This window comes from Triturus cristatus, chromosome 4_1 (genome assembly GCF_964204655.1).
Source record: "Triturus cristatus chromosome 4_1, aTriCri1.1, whole genome shotgun sequence".
NCBI classification, from domain to species: Eukaryota; Metazoa; Chordata; class Amphibia; order Caudata; family Salamandridae; genus Triturus; species Triturus cristatus.
Window position 1 is genome coordinate 1,188,465,119 of NC_140585.1, and position 27,359 is coordinate 1,188,492,477.

Sequence of the window (27,359 nt, forward strand, 5' to 3'; positions counted from 1 at the left end):
CAACCTGATTCATTGAGTAAAGGAATTATTAAGGAGATCAAGTTGGTAAGACTTGGTGAAGGTGAATATAAAATTACAGGTAAAACTCAAAATTGATGACAGCGGGGTTTACTAGCTTATTTGTGTGAATGTTTTGGGCCCAGGTGAGTATTAGGTATGTGTGTGTGTGTGTAACCCGAGCTGGTAACCCACGCTCCATCACCGTGTAAATAAAAAAAAAGTTACCTTTTGCAAAGGAATCTCTGTCGCAGCCAGTGCCACGTTGTTCTGATCAATGTTTTTTAATCCCAGAGTATTTTTACCTTAATGGGTTTGATCGATAAAGTATTGATAAAGTGCCGTTCTGTAAAAAAAAATCATTGTAGTCTGTAACACGATTGCCAGATTATTTTTTGGGTCAAAATGATAATATATAGACGCACCTAAATCAATCGCCCGCTCGGCGTGCTGCTCTTTTGACTGCTCTTGCAGAGAGCGAAATTGATGGGCATGGACTAGAAAAGAGCGTGCCTGACCTGACGTAAGAGGAGCACGCAGCCAATGTTTGCGAGGTGGGAGGAGTCCCGACAAGAGCCGAAGAGCAAGGGGTAACACGATTCAACGGCGGTAAACATGGCGGATCCCGGAACGGAGCAGGTACCCAGGGCTCGCCGGCGCTGGGGCCAGGAGCCCGCCGAGCTGGAGCGGCGTCAGCGAGAGGAGGAGCTGCCCCCCTTGAGCCCCCAGGAGCGACAGAGCCGTCTACAGCTTACCCGAAGAGAGTTCTACAACCGCAGGAAAGTGCTCATTCGGGGCCTGCCAGGGGACACTGGCAACCAGGTGAGAGGAGTGGGCAAAACCTTCGGGCTGGAGAAGTGAGTTCCCAAGCACAAAGAAAGTGGAAGATTACCCCGAGGGGTAATTGGAAAAGAGGGGTGGTCTATGCCTACCTACTGTAGTCCTGTCTTTACTCCCGATAACATGTGTTTCTAGGTACATAGAGTAGGGATACCAGGATTTTGGCACCGAGTTTAAGGGTAGAGGTAGAGTCGGGGGCTTATTGACGAAAAGTATCCCAAGTGCTCCTTATGCCGTGGAGGGCTAGGGGGGCGCACATTGACAGCTGGATGCAGAGTGAAGATGACAGTACTTGGTGGGTGCTACGGGCAATGCACGTTATAGAAAAGGGGAATCACACAGTACATGGGCTATAAAGATGGCGATATATGGATTTTGAGGCCCAGGGAAGCTCTAGAGAATTTTTGACGACCCGAGTTGCCAATTTATATTAGTAGACAAGGAAGGCGACACTAAGGGTGCATATACTGTGATGTTAAGACAAATGTGTGGCGGAAACCATGGAGTGCGGTGCAATTGAGAGTTGCCAAGCGCACATAAGACAAGATAGTAAAAGATAACTGCTAGGAGATTAAGAGAAGACATGGCAGAAGCTCGGGGGGCGTGTGGGGGGGGGGGAGGTTGTGGATTGAGAAAGGGCGCTGCAGGTGGAAGATGAGGGAGGGTGGACCAATGGGGTCAAGGTGGTCACTTCAGGGGTTAGGCAATAGGTGATGATGCACCGTTGGGAGCAAATGATTAGGAGAATTACTGTGGGAGGGGGTGATAGAGGAATGTAGTCGAAGGGGAATGAGGCAAAGTATGTCAGTGCTCAGATGAGTTGAGGGGTGAAGGATATATGTAAGTGTGCTGCAGCAGGTGGGAACGGATGAGTGAGAATGCCTCTGCTGGGGATTACAGAAGGCTGGAGGGGATCATTATGGGAGGAGGAAGGGGCGAAGTATTGTAGGCCCTTCATTGAAGTAAATAGTTGGTGTACTGGCAAAGGTGGGAGCCACGTTGGAGTGCAGGGATGGTACACTGAGAGTCGGTCGTCAGACAGTGGAAAAGCATGATAAGGGGGTGCTGCCAAGTATTTAAAGGATACCTTAGAAGGGCTGGGTTACAGATATTTTGTTGTGATTTGCAGTTGAGTTTGTGGGGCTGTCTTGGGTTTCTTGGGGATTTGTTCTTTTTGTGTGTGAGGTCCGTGTCCAGGGTAAATCTAACCTGCTACATGTTGGGTGAAAGCTGTGGTTCGAATCCATCAGTCCTCATATCTTTGAGGCAGGTTCTGTCTAGCTACTTATTATTCATATTTTTTTTTTTTTGTCCTCATGTGCTGCTTTCCACCCGTTCTATCTGTGTAACGCCCAAGGGTGTAGATTATCTTATATTTAAGGAGGTCTGCTAAACAGAAAGCTGGAGAAAAGAGGATACAAGATCCTCACTCCAACTTCCTACCGCAAAATTCTCCAAAAGATAAAAAGCAACTTAATCATAGGACTGGAAGTTTCCAACAATATAATACTTCATTATTAAACCGATCCTCCCCCAACCCATCACCCATAATGATCAAAAAATAACAGCCAAAATCTGTGCTTCTTTTTCAGGGGAACTACCATGTCTAATTTACCAATGTCTCTCATAGCTCTAATCCACGTCAGATCTGTGGAGGAGTCAGGAGAAACCCAAAGTTTACAGATTTCCCTACGGGCCAGTAGTATAGCATAAAACACCAATTTTGCTCTATCGTCCAAGCCCTTACCTTGTAGATCCATTCTACCTGTAATAATGTTCTCAGGGCTTACCTCGATCTTTTGCTTGAGAATGACTGACAGACATTTACTTACAGCGTCCCAAAAGATCTTGATCACCGGGCATGTTGCAAACATGTGAATATCATCTTCATTTGGACTATTACACTTGGGGCATCTTACAATACCACCTTCTTTAAATTTTGCCAGCCGCTTTGGAGTCCAATATGCCCTGTGGAGAGTGAACAAGTGGTTTCTTCTTAAATTCGCAGATTTAACCAACTTATATAGTATCAACATAGTTACTTGCCATTGATCTTCTGTCGCGATCCTCGGCAAGCTCTCTCCCCAGAGTTTCTCCGGCAGTAGAAAAGGGCCATCTTCCAAATCAATTATAGCCCAGTACCATGTTGCCACTTCTTTTTTAAAACAAGCTTCCAATGCCAGTTTTGCCTCAAAGTCATTATAGCGGCCAATAAGATGGTTTTTTCCAGTAGCCCAGCTTTGAATTTGAAGATATTTGAATTTGGAAAACTTAGGACCCCAGCTTAAATCACATTCAAACCATGGCAACAAACAACCATCAATAAATAATTCCCCCCATTTCTGAGGACCCTCTGATTTTAAGGACGTTGCCAGGGCATCATTAGTCCAGCTTGGAGCACCCGGAGTTTCCCAAATTGGTGCATTCACACTAAAGTAGGGAATTTTTGTGGCCCTTCTAACGCGATACCAGACCGTAGCCAAGTCTCTTAGAACCTTCAATCTTACTTTTTTGAAGAATTTCGGGTCTGAAAATTTATACATAAAACCAAACGATTTGACCCCCCTCAATTCTTAACAAAATTAATAGTAGTTCCCCAATCGCTGAATTTCCTGGAGTACTCAAGAGCATTCTGTAGTTTTTGAGCAAAAAGGCCCAGGAATAAATTTGAAAGTCCGGAGCTGCCAATCCTCCCTTAACATGTTTCCTCCTAATCTTTTTCCATGATAACCTAGACCCCCTGGAAGACCAAATAAATGACCCAATCTCACTTTGCAACTTCGCTAACCCCTTTTTTTCAAACATCAGAGGAATGGAGTCAAATAAAAATGTTAACTTAGGAAGCACTGTCATCTTAATCAGATTTACTCGACCGAAAATAGTGAGAGGAAGTTGTCTCCAACCCTTCATTAAACTAGAGATATTCTTCGCGGTTTTAGCCAGATTAGTTGTTGCAATTTGTGAAATATCCTGTGTTATTTGCACCCCCAAATATCTTATCTGTTTTTTCGGAATTGTAAGGTCTGTCTCGATGTTCCACGACATGATTTCCGTTTTGTCAGCATTCAAACGGTAACCTGAGACTAATCCGAAGTTATTTGTAATTGTTTCTATCTTGGGTAAAGTTTGATTCAAATCTGATGTTAAGATGACAATATCATCAGCATAGAGTCCAATCTTCTTGACTCAACTTTGAAATCTAAAAGGAGGGATGTCATCGGTCTCCCCAATTCTGCATGCCAGTGGTTCAATATATAAATCGAACAAAAGTGGGGACAGAGGACAACCCTGCCTTGTTCCTCTCATTACCTTAATATTTTTGGTTAGAACTCCGTTAACTAATACCCTTGAAGTAGGGGATTGATGGAGGGACAATAGAGATTGACTGAAGTTTTTCCCCATTCTAAGATGCATGATTACCGCCTTGAGGAAGAACCAATTTACACGATCAAACGCCTTAGCGGCGTCTAAGGCAACAATCGCTAGAGGAAGGTTTCGGTCAATAGCAACGTCAATGCTTGTTATAAGAGAGAAGGTTAAATCTTTAAGAAACCTACCCTTAATGAACCCCTTTTGATCCTCATGCACTATTCCTGGGATCACCTTCGCCAACCTGTCTGCTAAAATCTTGGCATAAAGTTTATAGTCACTATTCAAAAGTGAAATTGGTCTATATGAATCCATATACCTCGGTGATTTCCCAGGTTTAGGAATAACAATGATGTTGGCCTGATTCCAGGAGGCCGGGAGCTCTACATTGCCTAGAAAGACCTCATTGAATACCTTTAATAATAGCTGTGCCAAACTACCAGATATCATTTTATACACCTCAACCGGGAGGCCATCTGGGCCCGGTGCTTTGCCCTTCTTAGCTGATCTAATAACCAAATCTAGTTCTCCTTGTGTAATCTCCTGATCCAACATATTTTGTAAATCATCAGTCACAGGTCGTAAACAGTTTAGCCATCCATCTATCTCCTTCCTATCAGGGACCATGTCTTCCCTGTACACCTCTGTTCTGCTTGGGTTTTCGGATCAGATAGAACCCGCTCAGCAGAGCCTCTCTAACCCAAACCAGAACGTTACCCCCTCCCTAGGGCCTATTTACACCTAAATAACCACATATATGTACCACCTAAGGACAGGGAATTCCTACTATATATACCAAGACCTACAAGTCACAGCCTCGCGGTCCCAAATGGACCCAGGACTTCCTGCCCAGACGGCAGCCACAGACTTCCTGCCCAGACGGCAGTCACAGCCTCGCGGTCCCAAATGGACCCAGGACTTCCTGCCCAGACGGCAGCCACAGACTTCCTGCCCAGACGGCAGTCACAGCCTCGCGGTCCCAAATGGACCCAGGACTTCCTGCCCAGACGGCAGCCACAGCCTCGCGGTCCCAAATGGACCCAGGACTTCCTGCCCAGACGGCAGCCACAGCCTCGCGGTCCCAAATGGACCCAGGACTTCCTGCCCAGACGGCAGCCACAGCCTCGCGGTCCCAAACGGACCCAGGACTTCCTGCCCAGACGGCAGCCACAGCCTCGCGGTCCCAAACGGACCCAGGACTTCCTGCCCAGACGGCAGCCACAGCCTCGCAGTCCCAAACGGACCCAGGACTTCCTGCCCAGACGGCAGCCTTAGACAAGTCACAGCCTCGCGGTCCCAAATGGACCCAGGACTTCCTGCCCAGACGGCAGCCTTAGCACGAGTTCATCCTATAATTACCACGACATCAGTGTTACTATAAATCAGATCACACAAAGACAGCTAGTTGAGCACAACTTGTTCCCCAGTTCGAAGGGCTCCTTTCTCCCTTATTCAGTTACCACCTACCTGATCAGGATTAACATCTGTTCATGTTAAGTCACAGCTGACTAGAAGAATAGGTTACCCTCTTACACAAGAACACGTAGCACATGTTGCTTTACTACAAACTGAATACTTTATTTAGTTATTACATGCACACTCACGGAACATATTACATATCACATAACCTGCAAAGAAAAGTGAAAGATTAAGTTGTACACTCTAATAGTAAGGGGTTGACATCACCTTGGTCGTATGTAGCCTGCACTCAATGGTCATCTAGGTTCCCTTCTCGTCTGCGCCTCTGCTTCGCCTGGAAGTCACACCTCCGCAATCACGGGTTTACTCCCGTCTCCCTCTCCGAGTCACTGGGACCTCTTCCTCATCGGCTACTCTCTTCTCTTTGGAATATCTATCTCTCGGTTTTTCTCCACCTCCAAGTTTGTCATCTGTCTTCCCTGGAATAAGTAGCAGCTTTACTACTAACGGCCAGGTGCCGCCCATGGACAAGAAGCAAGTGCCAGTATCTGCCTCAAACGTTTACTAATATAGACGTGCATTTCCTCATGGAAAATTCCAGCCCGTAACCTGCCGCCCACCAAATTCTTGTACCTCCCCGTGCCAAGGACACGTTCCCAGCCGGCCGGCCTGATGTAGTGTCTTCGGCATGAAGAAAAATACAATCCTTCGATAAGGGCCGGCCTGAACCGGTTCTCTCCAAGCGAATAACACCTCATAACTAAAACACTGCCTATGACCTAGAAACATCCCGAGCTGCCAGAGCAGGAGGAAAGATGGAGTCTCTCCCGCTTAAGGCCTACCAGGCCTGAATTCAGCACGGCTCCATGAAATACCCTCACTACAGAACAGATTACCCCTAATGCTAACGAATCTATCCCCTAGGATATATATATGCAAACCCTGATCTATGGGGAAGAACACAGGATCATGTCGAAGTGCCTAATAAATAGGCTCTATACACTACTCTAACCCTTAGACTTGAATGGAAAGAGACTGAAGTCACCTAAATCACCCTTCAACACAATAAGACCGGAAAGATCGAGCAGTACATTTCACCCTTGACTTCAGTCTATTATACATTCATTAAATGGAGCTAACATCTGTGGAAGAATAATATGAAACAAAGCTAACTGATCTATGTCTAGTACCAAGTGTGCAGAATTGAAATAATGAAGGAATACACTGAATAAAGCAACAGATAGAAATCAAAACAGCAATCAAAATACCACCTAATATTTGGCGTAGCGCGTGTATATCAGGTAACCAATTAAAGAGCCAGTCAAACCAGCCCTGGTCAATGTGTTTTCAACTTCTTCTGTTAAGTCACGCAACTTGTCGATGTGAGCACGAATGGATTGTGTATGGTCAGACAAGTTAAAACAACAGAGACCTTCGAAGTCCGAGCAATCATGTCCATGTTTAAGCAAAAGATAATCAATGGCTGCTCTATTTTGCAAAATGGCCCTACGTTCACCCTGGGCGTCTAATAGAATGTCAGACAAAATTGTAGAAGTATGATTAATAGATTTCACCATCCAGCAGGCCATTTTCCCAATAGATTTGGCATTATAAACCGCCAAAGCAGGAACACCAATAATTGAAACAGCTAAGCTAAGGTATTCAGACTTGGAATATAAATGCAAAGATGGGTCACAATCCTCCTGTAACATTACAGTATCTCGAAGCACACGAGAGTTGGCATTCGGGTGCGATGCAAACATCAACAAACTGAGTCTCGTAATGGCACAAGGGCCTCCGGAAATGTTTGCAGGGACAAATGGCCAGGAAGTATTACCACATGAGAAAAGCCATCCGGCAGGTAGTAACATCGTGCGATAGTGACTGGGGGTAACTACCAAACTATTACAAGTCATATTGTTCTGAACTGAAACACATGTGGTCGGTGTCCTTTGAAAGCACAAAGTCCGTTCGTGAGCGGTAAATGAAGTGGCGCCTTTTAGTTTGAGGCGTAGACATTCAGAGATCGCACTAGGATTACACGTAAGAAAGAAGCACAAATCACCTGGTGTGATATTATAAGTAAGTATTTGGGACTGGATGGGGGTTTGTTCGTTCGGCAATTCAATACATAGGGGGCAATATACATGGGTAGCAAAATCACCCAGGAGAATATTGGGACGGGCCTTCGAGACATTAAAAATATGAGTTAAAGTGTCCAACGAGGCGGGGACAGCAACCAGGCAGGTCGCCAGAATGTCATGGACAGATCTCATCGGTGTCAAACAGAAGTGAGGGGCGTCAGTCACCCTTTTGGCAAGTGCGGTCCAAAAGTTCGATGATGAATCCCATGCAGCGAAGGAATGCAACACTCGGGTTCCCAGTTCATCCCGGGTTGATAGGATCCCTCCTTTCTCGTCGTACCAGTCCGAAAACAGTCCGGCTCCGACACATCCTGCAGCAACAATCCAAAGAATGATCTGAAAGAGAACCAAATACAGGCATTAATCATTCTCGTAAATAACATTTATCAGCCGGGACCGCTTCCCAGCTATCTTTCCCTGGTCTCATAACCAAAATGGTATTATCCTGACCGGTGGCAATGACCTCTGCTTGTTCAGGGGGATTCTTAGGCGACTGCACCCAAACTCTGGCCCCAGGATTATCCGTGGAGCCAAAACCTTTCTGGCCACGTACAGTTAGCAACGTTGGAGCAGTGCCTTTAATTAATACACCACTGAAAACAGGTATTATGAGTAATTGAGCCACTCGGTCAGTGCGATGTATCAGTAAGTCAATCTCACTGCTATTCAGCAGGAGCACCTTAATCACTGTCGATAATTCCTCCAAGCACCTGAATGCCTTTTACAGCCAGCCCCGATCTAGGGGCGATCAATCCGAAATTTCCAGGTGGTATCTGAACACCAACACCTGTCTCTATGATGACTCGATCTCTAATTTTTATAACAATGTCATCCATAGCATGCAAGTCTAAACCTGCCGACCCTGGGGTCGCTCTACATGGAGCCAAAGCTCCGGGAGTAATTTCCCAATACATCACGGTTTCTCTGATTTCATTAGGCATAGCCTCAGCATTCGGGGGAAACAAACGCATGAGTGGAGATTCAGCATTTAAAAAAGGACGATTGTTCAAAATCAATAGTGCTTGGGGCAAAAAGTCTCGCCAATTTTTATACTTGTCATCCGTTAACTTACGCAGCTGGTCCTTTAGCAGGCCATTCAATCTCTCCACCAGGCCCGAGGCCTGTGGGTAGTAGGGGATATGGAATATCCATTCAATATTGTTTTCCGCACAGAACTCCTGTACCAATCTTCCACGAAAATGGGATGCATTATCAGATTGAATTTGGAATGGCACACCATAGTACATCGTAATTAATTCTAATGTTTTAATGGTATTCAATTGGGTAGCTTGCTTACAGGGAAGGGCTACCAGCAGGCCACTGTATGTATCAACAATAGTGCAAACATATTGACAATTCCTACTCATGGGAAGTGGACCAATGTAATCGATCTGCCAAATTTGAGCGGGCAATTTGCCGCGATGTAAATGGCCTTTAACAATTTGGGGCACCTTACGCCGTCTGATATGCTGACAAACGGGGCAGTGTAAAATAACATTTTTGATTAAATCTAAGGGAATATAAATTCCTCGATCAGCAGCCCACCTGCTAGTGGCCTTCTCTCCAAAATGTCCTGCCTTCTGGTGTGCCCATTTCGCCAATCCCGCAATATCAGAATCTTGCCTGTCCACCACTGCCTCAGCAATTTTAGACTTCTCATCTGCAATGTTATGAAAAAATTTGTCAAGAGAATCTATCTGGGTGTGAGCGTCCACATGGAAGATTGTAACAGTACTCTGTGGGAGCATCTCCCAAATTTCTTGCCATAACTCTTTTCCCCATAATTCTTTGGAATGTAACTTCCAATTATGGGAATGCCAAGTTGGCAACCAAACAGCCAGTCCATTGGCAGTAGACCAAGAATCAGTGAAAATATGACATGTACCAGGTAACTCTTGTTTCAAAACTTGGTAAACAGCGTAAAGCTCAGCAAATTGGCTGCTTTTACCTTCACCAGTTGTGCTCAACAATTTCTGTGTGATCGGATTATAGGACACCGCCTTCCAGTGCCGTGTCATCCCTATAAACCTCGCTGAACCATCAGTGAACCAAACATGGTTTCTTTCCGCTGCGGACAAATCATCAAAAGGCTTACCCCACTTGACAGGAGACTCCTGTGCTAAAGGTACGGAACATTCAGTCTCAGTCTCAGTCGATGGCGCTCGCGCCACCTGCTCATGTAAAGAAGCAATTCCTTTCGGGCCCACACGTGCCCTGTCTTGTATGTACCATTTCCATTTAATCACACTCGCCTCTTGAGCGTGTCCAATTCGGTGAGTTTTCGGCGAACTCAGGACCCACTGCATGATAGGAATTTCCGGACGCAGAACTATATCATGTTCCAAAGTCAATTGCTCGGTATCCACCAGAGCCCAATAACAAGCAAGTAACTGTTTCTCAAAGGGTGTGTAACGCTCACCAGCATCAGGTAACTTTTTGGTCCAAAAACCTAACGGTACTTTACTCCTGCCTTGTTTCTGCCACAAACTCCAATTTGCATAAAGGCCCTGTACAGACACATTCAAATCCACGTCACCATCACGTACAGGCCATAAATCCAGAGTATGTTGAATTGCCTCTTTTGCCAGACTAAACGCATCTTGCTGTGGTTTATCCCATTCAAATGCATTCTTTTTACGCGTGACCCGGTACAAGGGGGCCAATATTTGACTCAAATGAGGAATATGCTGGCGCCAAAAGCCAAACAGACCAATGAAGCTCTGGGCTTCTTTCCTATTTCTAGGAACTGCAAAATCAAGAATCTTCTGTTTAACCTGAGGGATCACTTCACGGTGCCCTTCATGCCAATTAATACCCAAAAATTTTACAGCCTGGGACGGACCTTGCAATTTATCTGGGTTGATTTCCCAACCTTTCTCACGCAGGCACTCAATGACTCTGTCTAATTGGGTCTGAACTTCCTCTTGTGTTTCGCCTTGGATCAAAACATCATCAATATAATGACATATCTGAATTTGGGGATGAACCGGTACCTCAGCCAAATGCTCTGCCACCAGCCGGTGACATATCGTAGGACTATGCACATAGCCCTGGGGAAGACTTCTAAACGTCATCTGACGCCCGTTCCACGTAAAACTGAATTGTTCCTGACACTCTGGGGCAATCGGAATTGAAAAGAAAGCATTAGCAATATCAATGGACGCGTACCATGTACCTGGATGCTTTTGGATTCTCTCAATAAGTGTAATAACATCCGGTACTGCAACAGTCAAAGAGGGTGTGTGCTTGTTCAATTCTCGATAATCAACGGTCATACGCCAAGAGTTATCACTCTTACGCACCGGCCAAACAGGATTATTCCAAGCAGAAGTAACTGGGGTTATGACTCCTGCATCCACTAACTCCTGAATAGTGGTAGTAATCTCCTCATGACCACCTGGAATACGATACTGCTTCTGACAAACCACTTTTGTCGCATGGGGAACTTGTATGGGGGGCATTCTTAAACGACCAACCCGTATAGGTCTGGACGATATATAATGCGTTGTTCCAAATTGGTAACATCCGTCATCTAGATGCAAAGTCATTCCTCTCAAAATATCAATCCCAATTATGAATTCTAGAAGTGGCACTACTAGTACAGAATACTCTTTTCTAGGAATTCTACCTATTCTCATTTCAAGCAAAGTTTGAACTGCAGGGGTTTCTTTTCCACCTAATCCGGTAATAGTAAAAGGCTGACCTGTAAACTTCTTCGATTTTCCATGAATAAGAGTGGCCTCCGCTCCTGTATCTACCAATGCTCTGGCCCTTTGGATATTACGATGTCTCCAATAAATATCAATATCTACATAGGGTCTATTATCTCTGTGAGCCCATCTGTGTACCGGAGCTTGACCTATTTCCTAGTCATTCTTACTGCATTCTGTGTACCAAGATAGATCAGGATAAAGACTCTCACGTTTCTTAGGTATCGGTACCTCCTGTTCATATCCATTCCCAGTACGGAACGGATTCGTATCTTCTGCATTGTACTGCGGGTTACGATCGACCAAACTGTGACGATCCTCTCTCCTCCTCAACTCAGGGGATTGATCCCTATCATCTCTACGTCTGCTGTAAACCTAGTCAGTTCTCCCCCTTTCTCTTTCCCCCTCTCTCCCTGTCTCTCGACGGGGGGACACATCACGTGCAGAACGTCGATCATCACGACGAACAGAGCGCCCACGGCGGTCGTCATCACCGCTACCGTCAGAACCACCACGATCACACTCAGTGGTCCGAACACGCCGGGCACCCTCCTTTCGATCCAAGCCACGTTTGCGAAACAACTCCCACAAACGAGCGGTAGTCTCACCATCAATATCCTCCCTCCGCACACCATCAGCCAGAAGACCAGAAAAAATATCACGTCTAGTAAGTTTATTTTCACCAGGAGTACGAGTGTCAGGCCGGGACTGCCGTTCAGGTTTAAACCACTCACCGAGTTGGCGCACCGATTCCAAAACCGTAGATAATACGTTACCAGTCTGATTAATCAATAAAGTCATCATGACCTGCTTATAAGCAACAGGGGAAGATCGAATGATACGGTTCCGCACAGAAGATGTCAATGAACCATCAAGCAACCTGTCAGCAGTACCCAGAAAAATTGCCGTTTTCATCACCTCCTCTTTGAGACGTTGAGCAGCATCATGCAAAGTATACCACGGCTTGTCATTCACAGGCCAGTCAGATTCAGTAGGATATTTTAGATTACAACCCTCAGTCGCCAATTGGAGTAAAGAAATCTGACCAACACCATTATAGTTACGAAAATGATCCTGCACAGTAGAATCCAAACTCAAGGAACAGTACTTTAAACAATCGCCAGTATCCAACATAATACCAGCAGCGCCCAGTTCATAAAGGCGCACCATCCATGTGAGCAAGGACTCACCAGCTCGCTGCCGAAATCGCTGCAAAATATCACTAATTTCCTGCTGAGTAAAGTCTTCTAAACAGTCCAAAGAAATACCCTGCGGAGCATTGGGAGACTGCTGCAACTTCCGACGGAAAACTGGATGCGCAGAAACCGTGGGACGAGCATCACAAGGAGCCCGATCAGTACTCGTAGAGGGACAATCAGTGTAAGAAGCATTGATCCCACTCGAAGAACGAGCGTAATCACGGGGTGCACCATCAAAGGTGCGAGAAGCAGACTTACAATCATGGCGGGAGCGAGAAGACTCGCGCTTGGCAGACTCCTCACCCGAGGAACAAGAATCCGTCGAGTTCCAGATATTACCATCCCATTCATCAGGATTCCAATCCAGCCCAGCTGTCGCCACGACCAGACGCACCTTTCGCGTCGAAACCCGACCGCGCCTGTTCTTGTATTTATAACGAGCAATTCGCACAGCCGCCCGTTCGGCAATAGTTTGGTAAGTCTCAAGTTTATCAGCAAGCAACTTATTTTGACACCGCAACAAAGTATGAGAATTCTGAATCTCAACAAAGTGCGCTTCCACATCTTTAAGAGATATCTGTAACTTCAACAATCTCTCATGCAGAATCCTGTATGCAGACAAAAGAATCCAACCTCTGCGCCCCAAAATGGGAATCTCCTCACCCTTCGATACTGGTGCCTTCTGCAAACAAGCAATCACATCAGCCGGCTCTGCCAGCTCCAAAGAAGAATTCCAATTCTCACTCAAACCAGTGGAATCAGCCCACTCACGGGCCAAGGCTTCATAAGGCGTTGAATCCCATCCGGGAATATCAACGGGCAACTTAAAAGTAGATTTAGACCTTCTAGAAAACATCGTGAAAAAGGAAAAAGAAGAAAAGAAGAGAAAGAAAAGAAGGAAGAAAAATAAAAACTATACACACAAATATACAAAAATAAAATGCAAACAAAACCACGCACGCGCCGAAAGCAAACACAAGACAACCACAACGCACACAGGTTTCGTAAACGGTTCGTGACGCCAAATGTTCTGCTTGGGTTTTCGGATCAGATAGAACCCGCTCAGCAGAGCCTCTCTAACCCAAACCAGAACGTTACCCCCTCCCTAGGGCCTATTTACACCTAAATAACCACATATATGTACCACCTAAGGACAGGGAATTCCTACTATATATACCAAGACCTACAAGTCACAGCCTCGCGGTCCCAAATGGACCCAGGACTTCTTGCCCAGACGGCAGCCACAGACTTCCTGCCCAGACGGCAGTCACAGCCTCGCGGTCCCATATGGACCCAGGACTTCCTGCCCAGACGGCAGTCACAGCCTCGCGGTCCCAAATGGACCCAGGACTTCCTGCCCAGACGGCAGCCACAGCCTCGCGGTCCCAAATGGACCCAGGACTTCCTGCCCAGACGGCAGCCACAGCCTCGCGGTCCCAAACGGACCCAGGACTTCCTGCCCAGACGGCAGCCGCAGCCACAGCCTCGCGGTCCCAAACGGACCCAGGACTTCCTGCCCAGACGGCAGCCACAGCCTCGCGGTCCCAAACGGACCCAGGACTTCCTGCCCAGACGGCAGCCACAGCCTCGCGGTCCCAAACGGACCCAGGACTTCCTGCCCAGACGGCAGCCACAGCCTCGCGGTCCCAAACGGACCCAGGACTTCCTGCCCAGACGGCAGCCACAGCCTCGCGGTCCCAAACGGACCCAGGACTTCCTGCCCAGACGGCAGCCACAGACTTCCTGCCCAGACGGCAGTCACAGCCTCGCGGTCCCAAATGGACCCAGGACTTCCTGCCCAGACGGCAGCCTTAGCACGAGTTCATCCTATAATTACCACGACATCAGTGTTACTATATATCAGATCACACAAAGACAGCTAGTTGAGCACAACTTGTTCCCCAGTTCGAAGGGCTCCTTTCTCCCTTATTCAGTTACCACCTACCTGATCAGGATTAACATCTGTTCATGTTAAGTCACAGCTGACTAGAAGAATACGTTACCCTCTTACACAAGAACACGTAGCACATGTTGCTTTACTACAAACTGAATACTTTATTTAGTTATTACATGCACACTCACGGAACATATTACATATCACATAACCTGCAAAGAAAAGTGAAAGATTAAGTTGTACACTCTAATAGTAAGGGGTTGACATCACCTTGGTCGTATGTAGCCTGCACTCAATGGTCATCTAGGTTCCCTTCTCGTCTGCGCCTCGGCTTCGCCTGGAAGTCACACCTCCGCAATCACGGGTTTACTCCCGTCTCCCTCTCCGAGTCACTGGGACCTCTTCCTCATCGGCTACTCTCTTCTCTTTGGAATATCTATCTCTCGGTTTTTCTCCACCTCCAAGTTTGTCATCTGTCTTCCCTGGAATAAGTAGCAGCTTTACTACTAACGGCCAGGTGCCGCCCATGGACAAGAAGCAAGTGCCAGTATCTGCCTCAAACTTTTACTAATATAGACGTGCATTTCCTCATGGAAAATTCCAGCCCGTAACCTGCCGCCCACCAAATTCTTGTACCTCCCCGTGCCAAGGACACGTTCCCAGCCGGCCGGCCTGATGTAGTGTCTTCGGCATGAAGAAAAATACAATCCTTCGATAAGGGCCGGCCTGAACCGGTTCTCTCCAAGCGAATAACACCTCCTAACTAAAACACTGCCTATGACCTAGAAACATCCCGAGCTGCCAGAGCAGGAGGAAAGATGGAGTCTCTCCCGCTTAAGGCCTACCAGGCCTGAATTCAGCACGGCTCCATGAAATACCCTCACTACAGAACAGATTACCCCTAATGCTAACGAATCTATCCCCTAGGATATATATATGCAAACCCTGATCTATGGGGAAGAACACAGGATCATGTCGAAGTGCCTAATAAATAGGCTCTATACACTACTCTAACCCTTAGACTTGAATGGAAAGAGACTGAAGTCACCTAAATCACCCTTCAACACAATAAGACCGGAAAGATCGAGCAGTACAACCTCTGCATAATAATTAAAAAAGGCATCCACTATGTCATTAGTTTCTGTAGCTATGACACCTGATGGTTCTACTTTCACTTCTTTAATTATATTCCTAATCCTGTCTGTCCTGGCTTTCCAGGCAAGTAGTTTACCCGATTTTCCCCCCCCCATACTGAAAATTAGGACCGACAGGGGAAAACATGGCGGCCAGCTAGGAGTCTGGTCGGGAGTGCTGTAAGGTGGCGTGCTGGATGAGAGTGATTCGAGCGATTTGAGCGGCGGCGGAAAGCTTTTCGAGTTTCTGTAGAAACTCTCCAATATTTTTAGATAAGTGTCCCTACAGTATCGGAGCACTATCGGAGCAAATATTTTGGAAAAATAACAGTGAAATTGACCCGCGGTGCATGGCGAGCGCGAACTCGAACGCTACGGACGAACAACACTCACCTGAGATCCCGGCTGCCACGGAGGCGGGGTTCCCGGAGGTGGCGTCGCAGGATTACACCACAGCGGCAAGCGGAGCTAGTCGAGCAGCAAGGTCCGGACGCTGGAGCCGTGCGGTTATCGAACGAGGTAGAGGAAGGCGGGCGGCTTCTAGACTCCAGTTTAGTGCGGGTGGAGCGCTAGGAAGGGGAGCAGTCAGCGAACAAGTAGTAAACCCACCCTCCTCCACGAAGTTTCAAGCTGATACACCACTGTTAGGTAGCGGGGCCCCAATTCTTTTTGGTAAAGACGAGGAAAAAGGTGGGGAGCCTGATACCGTTCTTAAATTAAAGTTAAAACCAGCGCAAAAAACAAGTAAGCGCTACGCGCTTAGAAGCATAATTCAGTCAAAAGGAGGGGATGGTGGGGATCCACAAATAAACAGCAAACTCCCTAGCAATACGAAAAAATATACTCGGCAAACTCACAAATTGGGGGCACTAGGCAAGAAGACAACTTTTAACCCTTCCCTAAATGCATACTTCAAACCAGTCCCTAAGACCCTTATACTCACGAGAGGCCAGAGTTTAATAGATTTGGCAGGTGTAGAAAAAACAAAAACTAATCCAGATTCAGCGGGGTCTAAAGGTAGTTTAGACGATTGGGCTGACTATCTCTCTCCTAATAGATATAACCCTTTGGAGATGGAGGCAGATAACTTGGATTTGGGAGCAAACGAGGAGCCCCGGGTCCCAATAGATATTTCTAGACAGGGTGATGCAGACGCTACGGCTGTTCTTCCTGATTCACAGGACAATTCTTCAAGTGCTATAGGCATGTCAGATGAGGCCCATACAGATACAGTTGTTATCGCCTTGTTAAAAAAGCTTGATTTAGATATGCGTAAGGGTTTTGAGGAGTCTAAGGCTAAACAAGATGGAATTAGGGAGGCAGTCGGTCTGTTGGAAGTTAAGTTTGATGAGCTGAATCTGCGCACAGCCACTCTTGAGACGGAGGTTAAGGTGATTCATGATAAACTTGAGGAGAATAGTAAGGAGCTAACGCAGGTTAAAGTCAGAGAAAAGGTTTACGAGGAGCGGCTGGAAAGATTGGAGAATATGCAGCGAAGAAACAACCTAAAAATTTTGAGGCTTCCAGAGGGGAAGGAAGGGGATGACTTAAAGGGTTTTATTGTGCACTTATTAAAAACGGAGTTACAGCTGAAGGAGACTGTAGAAGAGTTATTGCAGGATATACAGAGGATACATCGCGATCCTTTTAGATTAAATCCCAATCGCTCGAAACCTAGGAAGATTTTTTTTTTTTTTTTTTTTGAAACCGTTTATTGCAGTTTATAGAAGTTACAGGTATGGGCCTACAACCACACGGCCGGCCGCTAGAGCATCAAAAACATATTACATACATACAGCAAAAAATTTTCTCAGCGGTGCACAGTAGGAAAACAGGAGTGATCAATGGTGCAGGTCTCCAAACTCCATGCCCACAGTACGGTTCCATTTTCTTAATACAAAACAACATAAACAAACCACAACCGCAAGGCAACCCTCGATCCAAAGTGACAACACGTGCTCCATAAGTGGGGGATCCACACCAGCAGCAAAATTCTGAAGAGGGGGACGGGAGTAGATCAGGGACTGGGGGACCGCGCGCCCGCGGCCAAGGGAGGGGCGCCCTCTAGGAAGACGGAGCCGGCGAGGCCGCCGGTAGCAGCGGCGGCTCACAAATACCCCCGCGGTAGGCGTTCCAGGGGCCCCAGAGTTTCATCCACGCCCCAGGCTTACCCCTCGCCACATACACCACCTTTTCACGAAACATACACCAATCCATATGCTCTTTCCAGGCCGACACCGCAGGGGGCCTCTGGGATCCCCACAATTGGGCAATATCACGCTTGGCTATCATGTATCCCAGAGTCACCCACCGCGCCTGCGGGACCGAGTAGTCATTTGGTTCCCAGACATTCAGCAAGCATCTCCTCGCTTCAGGCAGCAGCGTGACACGCGTAACCATTCGTAGAACCTCATGCACACCACGCCAGAATCGCTCCACCTTCGGGCACTCCCACAGTATATGCATGAAAGTCGCCAACGCACCACAGCCACGCTTACACATTCCATCACCGGCAAAACCCATACGTAAAAGCCTTGGCCCCGTCACGTAGACCCGGTGAAGGATCTTGAGCTGGACGAAACGAAGGCGAGCCGGGATGGCCACCTCTTTCGGAGAGGCCACCGCGGAAATCCAATCCTCGTCGTCCAGCTCCAGCCCGTCGGCAACCCAAGCCTCGCGGAGACTAGTCAGCAGACACGCTCTATCGTTAATCAATTTTTTGTATATGAGGGAGATCGTGCTGTCCGGGACATGGCCATCTAGTACTCTGTCCTCCAGGGGGGAAGACTCCGGAATGGATGCAACATCCGGGAAGACGGAGCCCAGCGCATGGCGGACCTGTAGGTACCGAAAGTACTCACTGCCCTGCAGCTGAAACTCCGCCTGCAGCGTCTCAAAAGTTTTGAATCCCCCCCTCGTCCAGAGATCTCCCACCGTGCTGATTCCGATCGTGTCCCACTTCTCGAAACCCTTCGACGTCCACAGGGAGCCCAACCTCTCAGATGCATACAGCGGAGACGCTCGGGTCAAACGGTCCTTCCACCCCATAGCTGCATTAGCCGCGTGCCAGACACGCACCATGACACGCGTCGGTCCCGTCAAACGGGAGTCGGGCGCGCCAGAGTAGAGCGCTCGATTATAATCGCCGCCGGGCAGAAGCGTCCTGTCCATCTCGAATGCCGGGTTCAAGGCGGGCCCGTAAAGGCCATGATTAATTGCAGCTAGTTGGGAGGCCCAGTAATACCGTCTGATGTCCGGGAGGGCGACCCCTCCGTCGTACCACGGGAGCGTCAATTTAGCCAGAGCAATACGCGGCCTCCCGTCCCAGAACAGGCGCCGCTGGAGGCCCTCCACCTCGCGAAAGTAGCGTGCCGGGACCAAGTCCATGGTATTCTGGAGGGCGTAGAGGAAGCGCGGCAGGGACATCATTTTAAATAAGGCCGCTCGGCCGAGCGGCGAGAGCGGCAGACGCCGCCAGCGCACCACGTCCTCCCTCAGACGCTGGAGGGGGGGCAGCAAGTTCCGCTCATAGCGGGCCTCCGGGTCAAGAGTGATATATATACCCAGGTACCGGAAACCCTGGGAGGCAATCTGGATCGGACAGTCCCGTGGCAGGACCGGGGCCTCCCCGGAGAGCACATAGACACAGGATTTCGCCCAGTTGATGACCAGGCCTGAGTTGCGACCGAAGGAGCGCAAAACATCAACCAGGACGATCAGTGACTTGCGCGGGGAGGCGAGATACAAAAGGATATCGTCAGCATAGAGGGACACGCGGTCCTCATGCTCGGGGGTCCAGCGGAGGCCACGGATAGAAGGGTGCCACCGCAGCCACTCCGCCAGGGGCTCCATGGCCAGGGCGAACAGGAGAGGCGACAGGGGACAACCCTGTCGCGTGCCCCGCCCCAGCGCGAATGGGGCAGATACTCGCCCATTCACCACCACCTGCGCCAACGGGCCCGAATATAGCAATTTGACCCAGCTGACGAAACCCGGGCCGAACCCAAACTTCGCCAGCATCGCCCAAATATATGGCCATTCGAGCGTATCAAACGCCATGGTGGCGTCCAAGGACGCCAAGATGGCCGGCTCCCGCACAAATGGGACACGCGCGAGCACCCCGTGCAAGCGCCGCAGATTAAGCGCCGTGTTGCGGTGTGGTATAAAGCCCGATTGGTCTTGGTGGACCAAATCGCCCACCACGCCAACCAACCGGTTGGCCAACACCTTGGCTAGGATTTTGGGCTCCGCGTTCAAAAGCGAAATCGGCCTATAGGATGTGACCCGTTCACGGGGCTTCCCCTCCTTGTGGATCACCACAATTGTAGCCAGACGCTGGTCCGGAGGGAGGGAGCCCCGCGAGTGGGCCGCCAGGAACATCGCGCGCAGGTGGGGTGCCAACACATCCGGACGCAACTTGTATAGCTCAATGGGAATACCATTGGGGCCCATGGCCTTGCCGGATGCAACCGAGCGAATAGCCGAGGCAATTTCGTCCGAGGTGGGAGGGGCGTCCAGCAAATCCCTGTCCTCCACCGTAAGGGAGGGCAGTGCGATGTCCCGAAGCAAGACATGGGAATCTTCCTCCGAGCAGGGAGAAACCGGGGAGTAGACTTCGCGGAAATAATCCGCGAAGCAGGAGACAATGGCTTCCGGCTCAGTGACGCACACACCATCCACGCTCTCAATCAAAGGCACCACGCGGCTCGCTCTCTCCCTCTTGTCCAACCACGCAATCAATTTGCCAGCCTTGTCACCCACATCATACAATCGCCCCTGCTGCTCTCTACTGAGGCCCCTGGCCGCCTCCGTGACGAGGGCCCGATAGGCCGCCTGCTTTAAATGCAAGACATGCAACTTGGCGTCTGTTACCCCGCTCCCCAGGTCACCCTCCAGTTCTGCAATCTCGGCCTCAACCCGGGTCACCTCCTCCCGCTCGCGCCGCCGGGCATTAGAAATGAAGGAGAGGGCCTCCCCTCTAAGAACCACCTTGAAAGCCTCCCACAGGGAGATGGCAGACGGGACCGACCCCACATTCTCATCGAAATAGCGCTGTAAGGATTTGATCAAGTCGGCACGAATGGTGGGGTCGCGCAAATACCATGCATTGATCGGGGCCACTCTGCCATCCCCCCTCGGGAAGACATCGAAATGTAACAACAATGGGGAGTGGTCTGAGATACCCCGCGCCAAATGGCGCACCTCCCCCACCCTCCCTGCATGGGCCGCCGGGACAAGGATGTAATCAAGCCGCGAGAGGCTACCATGGGCCCCCGAGTGGAAGGTGTACTGTTGCAACGCGGGATGCTTTAAGCGCCAGCAATCCACCAGGCCCAGCGTGTCTAAAAGGCCGGGCAGCCACGCCTGTGCCCGGGGGAGGTCCCTAGGGGGATGGCGATCCATAGACCCAGAGGCAACCGCGTTAAAGTCCCCTCCAACCACCAACAGGCCACCCGGAAGGTCCAGAAGGAGGCGCCCCAGGTCCGCAAATGTAGTGGCTTGTAACCCAGGCGGGACGTACACTGATATAAAGATAAACACTCTACCCTCCATTCGTCCCACCAGAACAGTGTAACGTCCCCTCTCATCATGGCGCACCTCGTCAATCTCCAACGGGAGCGAGTTCTTGACCATAATACCCACCCCCCGCGAGCCCGAAGTGAAGCCGGAGTGGGCCGCCAAACGATATCCCCGCCGATTCATTGCATGAAAGGTGTTACCTATAAGGTGTGTCTCCTGCAAGAAGACAACATCTGGTGAAATACTTTTTAAATACTGCAGGACCACACCACGTTTAATCCTATCCCCCAGGCCGTTAACATTCCATGACAACACAATCAAATCCCTACCCCCCATGATACGTCAAGACAATCGGTCGCCCCCCACCGAGCATCTGAAAAACAACAAAACAGTTGCGGGTTTGCCTTGCGGTGTTAACAAACAACACACCCCCCCCACCCCCCGGTCCCAACAGAACTCCCCCCTCCCTGCATGAGCCCAGACAGCCCCCCCAAAGTGCAGTGTGCCTGTCGCCCCATAGCTAAGTACTAACTAGTCCCCCAGAGGAGGAGGGAAGCCCCCAGCAGACCCCACCCGACCTCCATGGGAGGGGAACATACGAAAGCAAGATATGGTAAAGGAGTAATATCCCGAGCAAGGCCTATACAGTCACCCCTCAATTCTGATCCGGCGGGCCCTCCCCGCCAGCCGCGCCCCCCCCACCCCGATCTCCAGGCAAAGTATCTAACCAGTCCCCAGCCGCCTCGGGCCGGTCGAAGAAGTGCGTACGGCCATCCACCTCCACCCTCAGCTTAGCCGGAAAGAGCATTGAGTACTTGAGGTTTAGGTCCCTTAGGCGACGTTTAATACCAAGAAAGCTCTGTCGCTGCTTCTGGACCGCCGGAGTAAAGTCTGGGTAGAAGTGTACATCCATGTTGTCCAGCCTGACCGGTCCCTGTTGCCTGGAGGTCTGGAGGATGGCGTCTCTGTCCCGGAAATTAAAAATCCGGGCAATAATAGGCCGCGGCGGGGCACCGGTCTTAGGGCGGCCCCCAGGGACCCGGTGGGCACGCTCCACCGCAAAAAGCTTACTCAGCCCCCGGGGCTGGAGATGGGTCAGGATCAATTCTTCCACAAAGAGATCTGCCGCCTCCGCCTCCCGGCCCTCCGGCACACCAATAATGCGAACATTGTTCCTCCGGGCCCGACCCTCGGAATCCTCCAGTCGCCGGTCCATCAGGGCGCTCGCCTGGCCAAGCCGGCGCACCTCCCTCTGGAGGGCCACCACGTCCGTCGTGAGGCTCGTTGTGGTGTGGGCCAGGGAGTCAACTCGGTCGTTCGTTTTTGACAAGTCTGCCCTCACAAGGCCCACATCCACCAGGACCGAGTCAATTTTTTGCGCCAAGGTATCGAAACGCTGGTCCACCGAGGCCTTCATCTCAGCGATGGCGCCCATGACGTCCCGGAGGGTCAGATCCACCGGTTGGGCAGGTGCCTCCGTCGGGCCCACCAGGGACGACCGCGCTGTCTCCGGAGAACCCTTCTGGAGCGTATAGCGATCCATACTATTGGCCTGGTGCGCCGCGCCACGGCGGGTTGTCTTCATCTTCGCCCGGTCGCCATCTTGTTTGGTGGACATGTTGGCCCTTACGCCGTCGTGCCAAGATCTCCAAACGGGCCGCCACACCAAATCACGGGTGTCAGGGGGGGGGACGGGGGCGACCACCGGACAGCGGGTCAACCCACCGCCGGTGGGTCAGCCGGGCACCTGGACAAGGCAACACCACCGCACCCCGCTCCGCAGCCCGACCCTGCCAGAGGCAAGGAGGGCGCAAAAGCGAAAGTGAAAGTGCGGGGTATGCGAGTCGCTCAGCCCCGCTCGCCGTTGTTATTCACTTCGTCCCCGGATCGCCCCACTACTCCAATCCGGGGGGCCGGCGAGGAGAAGGCCGCAACCTTCAATCGACGCTCCCACCGGTGTTCGGGGTCCGATTCGAGCCCAAAGAACGGGCGGCGCCTCAGCTCGGGTTCACCGACACAGTCCCCTCAACAAGGACAGGATATTGCCAGGATTAATTCAGGAGGTCGCGGAGGTCCTCGGGAGCCTCGCACCTACGCGGCCATCTTGGTTGCGCGCTAGGCTCCTCCCTAGGAAGATTTTGATTAATTTTTTGACCTATGGGTTAAAAGAGAATTTTAGCGACTGCTTTAAAGAAGGGTCATTTGATTATTGATGAAGCAAGAATTGAGATAAGGTCAGATCTCTCAGCAGCAACAGCGAACAGACAATGGGAGTTGGGTAAGAGGATTGAATCTTTCAGGAAACTGGGAGCTACGGTTCAATTAAAATTCCCGGCGTTTTTGAAAGTTATGTGGAATAATAAGATGCACATATTTAGAGAAGTGGAAGATGCTGATAATTTTTTGGAAGTGTGTCAAGCCGGTGACCATTCAGGAGGTTTATAAAAGAACGCCGCTACAGATTATTGATGTGATAAATTAGGTAACAGTTCCAGTACGTCCACCGTCCTGGCACTCGGTAGGCCTTGGTTGGGCCTAATGTTAGAGGGTGGGTTTTCCCGGGTAAAGGTTCAGGGTTCAGGGGGTAGGCGGTTGGGAGGGTTAGGGTTGGGGGTAGGGAAATTGAGGGGGTGGGAGAGGGCATTAAACACTAAAATAGTTCTCATGAGTTGCTTTAGCATCTGGGTGTTGGAGATAGCAAATAGGGGTGAGGATAACCATGGGTAGAGACCAAATTATCTGGATGTCATGGAATGTAAATGGCTTAAGGGTTAAATCTAGGAGAGATAGGATTTTAAGATATCTGGAAGACTCTCCGGCAAACATTATTATACTTCAAGAGTCTCATTTAACAGAGGCATAGAGTATAAAATTTGTTGGTGTACTTCGTTGGCTAGATTTTGTGTTTTACACACCACAGACATTTGTAACAAGGGGCATTCTAGTGTTGGTCAGGAAGGGATTAATGTGTCAGATTGAAGGAAAAAAGGCAGACACCAAGGGTAGGTGGTTGATAGTGAATATCAAGATTGCCGGTTTATTATACAATGTAATTGGGTACTATGGCCCAAACCAAGATGATGTGACTTCATTAGAAGAGCTAGCCAAGGAGATGCTGTCTCTTACGGGTTTTATAGTTTTTGCCGGAGACTTTAATACGGTATTAAACCCCAGATTAGATCGGTCGGCGAGTAGCAGAGCTCATGTAAATAGCAAAATGGCTTCTAAATTAAGAGGTTTGATGGAGCAATTTGGTTTGTGTGATGTTTGGCGATTGAGGGCAGGTCAGAAGCTGGGGTATACTTTCTTTAATAAAAAATATCGCCATAAATCGAGAATTGATTATTTTTTAATTGATGCAAGATTATTGGGCAAAGTAAAAAGAAGCATGCATGTTGGGGTACACCTTTCTGACCATTCGGCGGTTATCTTAGAGCGTGCGACTGGAATTTGTGAATCAGAGTCAGTATGGAGGTTGGACCGTACAGTTTTATATGATGAGGAGGCAATGCAGTTTCTTCAATATGAACTTGAAACTTTTATCGAACAAAATTTAGGTACGGCTAGACTAGACATAGTTTGGGAAACAACTAAGGCTTTTTTGCGAGGGAGATTAGGTGCTATCGGGGCCAGCAAAAGAAGGAAATATTTCTCTGAGGTTGAAAGTTTAGAACAAGAAATTAGGCAAGAGGAAGTAGATATTGCTAACAGTTATAGGGATAGTTTACAAAAAGATGAGAATATTCAGAAACTGCTGGATTTGAAAGAGAAATTAACTCTAGTTGTTAACAATCGGGTAAAAGCGAAATGGCTAGCCACTAGATTAGCTACTTATTATTCTTGGCAAGCAATAGCAATTCTGTTTTGAATGTTTTAGCTTCAGGTACATGCTGTATATCATCTGGATAATGTCCAGGCAATGTAACTAAATGCTTTATTGTATGGATTAAGACTCCTACGATAAGAGGGATACTGCTAAAATGTTTTGGACAATACATAATAGCTAACCTTGGAATGCATCATGTACTTGCTATGTTACACAGGTGAAAGTATTTTTCGAAAATATTTGCATATATTCTTATAGAATGGTGACTTTTAGTACGTTTTTATAATCTGGCTTGACGGAGTAGTGGTCGCCAGGCAATTACGTGAGCATAGCTAGAAGGACTCTGGCTCCACCCACACTTTGGGAGCCAGGTGTACATGTTTTGATTGGCTAGAATATGTACTCCAACAAGCATTTGCAATGCAATAGGTCTCGCATTTATGAGTGTTTGAGCTATTGGCATTGTAAATGACTGCTTTTTATTTACGTACCGTTTTTTAAAGAGATAAATGAAAGGCATTGTCATTTACAATGCCAATAGCTTAAACTCTTGTAAATGCGAGACCTATTGCATTGCAAATGTGTACTTAAAAAAAAAAAAGCGTTAGGAGTAAGTGTGTTTTGCCTGCAACAGCAGGCAGGACAAAGCTATTTGAGAAAATAGTGCTCGGAGGCTGTAATTAAAGCCTACCGAGCAACAACACTAGTAACTGGGGGTCGCCATGGGAGGTTACAAATTGAGACCAGGTGGTACTAAGGAGGGACTACTAAGCCTTTTGACCAATGAACAGCCACAGTTTACAGTGGACAATGAGAAAAGCCAATTAAAAATGTGGGCCGAGCTTCATGTCCCTACCTTAATAGGGCATTCCTCGCAGAGCAGTGCATGTTCTCTTCAGTCTCGAACTAAAAAGTACTTGCCCTCCACACAGCTGTGATAATTTTGTTTATTTACCCAGCTGCCTGAGCTTGAACTTTCAGGACCTCAGGCATGACATTGTAATGCTATTAAAATGTCTTAGATAACTAAAACATGTATGATGTTCTCTCTGGCAGCAGCAGGGATTAGAGGAGGGCAGTCATTAATCTACATAGTTGTTTAGGTTTGGTTTCAAAGTGCAACTGTCACTTGACTTCTTAACCTACACCAATATTATTCTACAGTTCTTTTCTTCCACACAAATGCATATCCTATCCCATGCTCTTTACTGGTAACGCTTCACTTTACCATACAACATTAATTTAAAGCCGAACCTATTGCTAGTGCTTGTTACAATTGTTCTTGCAACTTTAAGGTTTCTGGTCCAGTTTCTCGTCAAGATCAAGCTAGTGCTTTACCAAGTCCTCCTAAGGCATGATTTTTAAAAAGTTGTACAGTTCCCAATGCAAGAGTTTGTTCATAGTGTAAAGCAGCAGTTTGTTGTTTCTGTAATGGTATGTAGTTTTTAACTTTTTAAATATTGGAAGTATGTCCTTCTCATGTAGGTCATAAAGCTCGGAACAATACAGATTGTGTTGTAATGATAGTATACAATAATTGCATAATCTACATTTATGTTGTCAGATTTTTCTTCTAGAAGGAATCGAAGAGTTATATCATTGGGATAAAATGTATGTCGGTTTCTTTCTAAGATACAATCATTCTATGGTTGTTTGATTTTTAGTATACGATTCTAGAGTGCCATGAGTGTGTATCTGGTCACATTGTGCAGGTCTCTAGTTTTAGTTAAATCACGAAGTACCCTTCTTTTTGTCATTGTGCGGTTTGATATTGACATTGTGAGGTGTTGGTGCAGTGTCATTAGATTGTGATATGAGTCATTTTTGTATGAATATTAGGATGAAATGATATTTAAGTTGATTGTGTTATGAAAAATCAATGTTTTTTTTGTGGTGTTTATTTGTCATAGAGCAGTCACATAAATAGTTCAGTTTGCGATATTTGTATTGTCTTGATTGCTGGAATATTCGTTTCCAGGCAAAATTTTGAATTTGGTGTTGAGGAATGGAGGTTAAAAGCAGGGGGGGGGGGGGGGGGGTTATTTTTCCTTGAGTATTCTAGATGCATATTGCAGTACTTGCAAGAGTTTGTCATTCAGAGCCGTTATTGTTGGTCTAATAGTTTTTTCTCTGTATACTTGGGCAAACCTTTTTACTGAGATTGATGTGATGTGTCTTGGTGTTTAACTTTGGCAGATGATTCGGCCCTGATATGTTGGTGTTCCAGCGTGAAACCTAGGTATTCATACGTTTTTACATCTATGGGTTATTGTCCTAGCTTCCAGTTAAATAGTTTTTCCCCCAGCAA

General features: G+C 48.2%; 1 protein-coding gene across 11 annotated transcripts in view; it reads left to right on the plus strand.

Annotated features, from left to right (window-relative positions):
* The first annotated feature begins 552 nt into the window (after positions 1-552).
* Positions 553-27,359, plus strand: part of RAVER1 (ribonucleoprotein, PTB binding 1) — a 314,850-nt gene continuing 288,043 nt past the window's right edge. For all 11 annotated transcript variants that reach the window (XM_085654428.1, XM_085654429.1, XM_085654430.1 and 8 more), the window contains exon 1: positions 553-819. In XM_085654428.1, coding sequence (XP_085510554.1) covers positions 613-819 — 207 coding nt within the window. In that variant the 5' untranslated portion in view covers positions 553-612. The remainder of the gene's footprint in view (positions 820-27,359) is intronic.